Source organism: Thalia democratica, chromosome 9 (assembly GCF_965202585.1).
Source record: "Thalia democratica chromosome 9, ktThaDemo2.hap1.1, whole genome shotgun sequence".
NCBI lineage: Eukaryota > Metazoa > Chordata > Thaliacea > Salpida > Salpidae > Thalia > Thalia democratica.
Window position 1 is genome coordinate 27,410,933 of NC_139173.1, and position 5,661 is coordinate 27,416,593.

At 30.8% G+C, this 5,661-nt stretch overlaps 1 protein-coding gene across 1 annotated transcript; it reads left to right on the forward strand.

Annotated features, from left to right (window-relative positions):
• The first annotated feature begins 553 nt into the window (after positions 1–553).
• LOC145845143 (RNA helicase Mov10l1-like) lies at positions 554–5,435 on the forward strand. Its single transcript, XM_082952564.1, has 5 exons — positions 554–631; positions 2,275–3,804; positions 4,242–4,580; positions 4,729–5,071; positions 5,154–5,435. The coding sequence occupies exons 2-5, from the start codon at positions 2,282–2,284 to the stop codon at positions 5,433–5,435; spliced, it is 2,487 nt and encodes an 828-aa protein (XP_082808690.1). The 5' UTR covers positions 554–631; positions 2,275–2,281.
• The last annotated feature ends 226 nt before the right edge of the window (positions 5,436–5,661 follow it).

The following is a 5,661-nucleotide window of genomic DNA, read 5'->3' on the forward strand; positions in this document are numbered from 1 at the left end:
AATTTATTGAAATGGCGATTTTAAAAAATGCTGGAACATATGTTTCATAAAGACAAAAAAGATTGTCTCTAACTTTCAGCCAGTTTAAATTTAAAATCAATAAATTATTTAAAAGCCCTTCAAGTGGGCTCAGTAGAAGGTGTTTAAGTTTAGTAAAAGCAAAAAGTTACTTTTTGTTATGATAATTAATCTACAAGTACCATAACTTGTTTGTAACGAGCGTTTTTTACAAAAAAAATAAAATAAAATAAACTAATATTTTTGGTTAAATAGCCTCTTTGTTAAAGTTTACCGCTTACCTTTATCAGTACTATAAATAACTACATAAATCATTTATATTATTTAAATTTTATTACGACTGCTATAAACTTTGTGAATTTCAAAATTTGGTAGTGTAACATAAGTACTTTTAGGGCAATACTCATCTAAAAGAAATAGTTTAATTTAAACTGAATTTAACTTATAAAAAACCTTGTTTTGTAATCGAATAGTGTGAATTTGATCATACTATAAACGATTGATACAATCGGAGTTACGTCATAGTACATTTTACAGCATTTTAAACTTTATGTAGATATCAACGTACTCAAGAGTTTGAAAACTTCAAATACAGAAGGATTAGTCATAATAAGTAAGCAATAGTATGTGTTAGAAATTGTCATCTTTACTAGTTTAAGATATTCTAACTACAGAACAATCTGAAGTTTTTTACTATGATTAATTTTTTATTTTAAATTATATATAACACAAGTATTTTTGTAGAATAAAAATGAAAGTTAAAATCATTAATAATATTATGTATAAGGTAAACTCATGGTTATTTCAATTAGTAAAGTATAGTATTTATTGTCTTAAAAAAGACTTTGATATATTTAGAACAAGTAAGATAGTATTTCTTGTATATTGTACTACACTAGATACACGTTTTTTATATATGAATTATTGACAAAAAAAATCTAATGATATTTTGAATTAAGTGATATTAAGTTGTTGATCGATTTATAATGAAATTTGTAGTTACATTCATTTTATTTTTGCAAAAATTAAAAAAAAAGACATTATTTTTATTTGCTCTATTTTAAATACCTGGTTAAGTAAATGAGTATAGTTTTTGTAATACATTTATGAAAACAATTTTTTCAAACTTTAAAACTGGTACTGGTATAAAAACTTTAGTTGTTACCTTTTAACCAGGGTTGCTACAAGACCTTAAATCCTGGAATACTTGGAGTTTGAGAAATTTTGAAAAAAAAAACGTTGAAAAATCCAGAATTTTAATTAGTTTTGATGTGTTAAGTAGTAAAATTTCGATTTGACACAAAAAATCTATCATACAGTTAACATTTTTTTGTCATCATCAAAAGTTTTTTTTATTAAAAAACACACTTAAAGTAGCTTTACAGTATCTTTTCAATGTTTTTTATACTGTTTAACGCAGTTTCTTACCTTAAACTTAGTTTCAAACTAAGAGCAGACCCAAAAAACCTGCAGGAAATTTTTAAAACCTAGAAAAAATTTGCCAAAAATCAGTGGCAACTAGTGGTAACTTTATTAAAAATATTAAAATTTCTTTAACAAGTTTTAATATTCTTTAGAATAACTTAGAATTTAACAACTAAGGGAAACGAAAAGTGGAAAACTCTGGAATTTTGAATGAAAACCACTGTAAAACCTTAAATTACTGTTAAACAATTGTTACATGTATAGTGATGAAAATTTCATTTGATAAAAAAAAATTATCTGAAAGAAAAAATACTTTTGTATCATTTATAATTTTATTTGTTATAAAACACAGTATTATTACAGTACCATTTCAATACTTCTTTACTATTTAAATCAATTTGCTTACCATTTTATTTAAATAAGTCAATATTTTTGTTAGACATATGGTCAGAAGTAAGTAGATATTGGTTTTGTTGTAAATAGTATGATTTCAACAAATTGTTTAGACCTTAAAGTTTAAAAATATAGAATATGAAATATTTTTTGATCATCAAAAAATCAAAGTTAATTGCTCCTAAGCTGAAAAAAATTGATAAAACAAATTAAACATTTTATTAGCTGCAAGTCTATAAAGATTTATTTTAAAAATTACAAAATTATTGGTTAAACCAAGTTTTGTGACTCTAAATTTTTAAAAGCTATATTATTGACTGTAAAATTTAGTTAAAACTTTTAATATATATTAAACTTAGTAATCAACTCTAGTATTATAAATTTGTAAATTTATTTTCTTACATAACATTGTCTGTTAGTATAAAGTTAATTTTTCAGAAGTACAATGATGAACAGTTTATGCCTTGCACAAATTAATAAGCTTTTTAGTTCACTTTCATTCTCTGATAAAAATGAAGCATCAAAAACAAAATCAGAGGTCTTTTTAGTTCTCAATAAGGACAAAGACGAAAAATGCTGGAACTTGGAAAATGGTTTTAAGTTTAAAGCTGAAGATATTGTAGACAAAGGTCTACTTCCAGAACCATTTGACTTAATAAAAGGAAAAGTTGAAGCTAATATTGTTAAAGAAGTTATTCCTTCTAAAAGGTCAAAAATAGTCGGCACTGTTTCAAAAAGTTCATCTAAAAATGATGACATATGGAAAATAAATGACAACACATTTTTCAATGCACAAACATTTTTGCACAAAAAATTTAGAAAAGGTGACTTGGTTGAGTGTTGTGTTGTTGAAACCAAGTATGAATCATTTTTATGGAGAGCAACATCAATTGAAATAATACAAAAACATAATTTTTTTCGTACATCTGCTTCAAAACATAAATCCAACAAAAAAAAAGGTCTTGCCACGAAAAAAACTTTAGAAGGTCTGCAACCTGCATTAGTAATAAGGAAACATAATCTTTCATCATATCCGTTGCCAGAAAACCTAGAAAATTTTGTAAAAAATGGAAGTATCTTTACTAAGTATCCAGAATTGTCAGAAGATTTATGTGAAGAAAATTATGTCAATAGATTTTCTGCTCTTTTATACATTTCTGAAATAACTGAAAAAAGTGAAATCAAAGCTAAGAAAGTTAGAAATGTAAAAGTTAAGCCTCTTGAAAATTCTGAAGATATTTTTGAAATAATTAAATATGCAGATATAATAGCTCAATGTGGCTCGATAAGAAATAAACAGTCTATAAGAATATTTAAACATGGTCTGTCAAAAAAAACACATGTATACTTTGGGTTTGTTCAGAAAATTGATAAGTCCACAGAAACAATACATGTTAAGTTTGAAAGCAAAAATTTAGACACTCTGAAGCCAACAGACAGGTTTTCCATGACATTTTGTTTTAACAGAAACACTTTTCTAAAAGCTCACGGTGCCATGAATCTTTCTTACTACTATAGAAAAGATTTGTTATTCCCGAAACAAGAAAACAAAACGGATGAATGTGTAAACAGGGAAACAGAAAAAAATATCAAGTTTTATAACACTAGTTTGAATGAGAGACAAAGGGCTGCTGTTGAAAATATTCAGTCTTCCAGCTCAAAAAACGCCTACATTTTGATCGGACCCCCCGGAACTGGCAAAACTGTCACTCTGACAGAACTCATCGTTCAGCTGCTGAAGAAAGATCCGAAGAGTCGCCTTCTTGTTTGCGCGCCCAGCAACAACGCTGTTGACAACCTTTGCTTGAAGCTGCTTGAAAGTGGACAGGTGGACGGTGAACTTTTTACAAGGTTCAACTCCGCCACACGTCCCAAAGACCAGCTGCCAAAAAAATTGCTCACTTGCTGTTGGGGTGAAGTGGGAGAAGATGAAGTGATTGAAGTGGAAAGTCTTAACAAAATTTTTAGGTGTTTTATGTTTTGATATTTTAACTTGATGAAGCAGTTTATATTTTTTATACTTTAGAATAAATTTTAGTTATGTAAAAACTCATCAGCTAATTTTGTTTTTAAGCTTTACTTATACTACTTGCATTCATAGTCTGATATACATTTTTTATCATTAGGAGTTTATCAAAAATAAAATATGTTAAAACAATAAATTATTATTATATTTTGCAATGATAAATTAGGCTGAATTTATTCTTAACTCAGTTTTTTTTACTGTACATTTTTTATAAAAAACAAAGAGTAAACTCTAAAAAAAGTTGAAAAACTAATTTAAACAAATAATCACTGTATAAATAAAACATACAGACCCTTAATGGCTTTACTTAATCGTAGTTTGACAATGTAACTGAATTTTGCTGGTGCTCTGTTTTTTACTAACTGCCACCATCCCACAGGCACAGAGCGATATTCACTACTTGCATGAATGCAGGCAGATTGCTTGGCTGCTTAAGGCCTGAATTCACACACGTCTTAGTTGACGAGGCGGGACAGATGACTGAGCCAGAATGCCTCATTCCCATCAGTGTTGCACTGCACAGCAAGGTCGTGTTGGCGGGCGACCCGAAGCAGCTCGGAGCGGTGGTTAAGTCACCGTTGGCCAAGCATTTCGGATTTGGCGTGTCCTTGATGGAAAGGCTGATGGGGTGTGAAGCTTACATGAAAAATGTGGATTTGTTTGGCGATCAGGGCGGCTACAACCCCAAGCTCGTTACTAAGCTTGTCAACAATTACAGGTAATCAATAAACATATTAGTATATAATGATATATGTTTGCTTTATATAACGTAACAACTTTTACCATGTTTGACCTGTACTTTTGTTTTCATTAAAGTCATTTTTGCAAATACGCAAATTTAAATACAATTTTTTTTAAACATGCAGATCACATGAATCTCTACTGACGCTCCCCTCCAAACTTTTCTATGAGAACGAACTGGTGGCTTGTGCCAGTCGATCGCAGACCAGCCATTTCATCAAGTGGAGACGCCTTCCCAATCCGAAGGTTCCGCTCATATTTCACAGTGTGCGTGGTTTTGAGCGACGGCAAAAAAGGAATCCCTCGTACTACAACCAAAAGGAACTTGACTTGGCAACGAGTTACGCAAAGATGGTGGTTTCGGAGGGAAAAGCTAAAGCAGAAGAGATAATTGTAATAACGCCTTACAAGATGCAAGCTGAAAAGTTCAGAGTCGTGCTTGACAAAGTTCACTTGAAGAAGGTCAAAGTTAGTTTTTTATATAATTTAGAATACTTTCTAAATTCTTAAAGTTATTATTTGTGTTAAATTCACTCCCAAATCGCTACAGGTGTGCTCGGTCGAAGCTTTCCAGGGTCAAGAGTCCAAAGTGGTCATCCTGTCTCTGGTCCGCTCGTTAAAGCCGAACGGTGACGTCACAAAGAGCATCGGGTTCGTCGCGTGCGCCAAGAGGTTCAACGTGGCGATCACCAGAGCCAGGTCCCTGATGATCGTCGTCGGAAACGCGGCAGTTGTCAGCCAGGACGAGCACTGGAAGGACTTCGTGGAACACTGCAAACTTCATCGTTGCTTCGTACCTGACGGTGGCGAGGGCGGAACCCACGCAGGTTGAAGTTTCTGCAACACTCCCGGCCAGTTTTGTAATTTAAATCTTTCATTAATTTCTTTTATTATTTTAAAATTATTTTTTCTTTGAAATTTAGTTTTTTTCGTGGTCACTTTAGCATTTTTAGGTAATTGAGCTCGATTAACGACTTTTTAATTTCTGGGCTCAAATTAGATTTTTTTCAAATTACCTTTTTACTTTTAAACTTACACTAGTCTATTGGGCATTCAAG

What these genes read in the sequence shown, in the direction of transcription:
- LOC145845143 (XM_082952564.1), top strand. Translation starts at nt 2,282, where the DNA reads ATGATGAACAGTTTATGCCTTGCACAAATTAATAAGCTTTTTAGTTCA. An exon ending in AGTCTTAACAAAATTTTTAG is followed by an intron (nt 3,805 to 4,241) that starts GTGTTTTATGTT and finishes ACCATCCCACAG; the next exon opens with GCACAGAGCGATATTCACTA. An exon ending in AAGCTTGTCAACAATTACAG is followed by an intron (nt 4,581 to 4,728) that starts GTAATCAATAAA and finishes TTAAACATGCAG; the next exon opens with ATCACATGAATCTCTACTGA.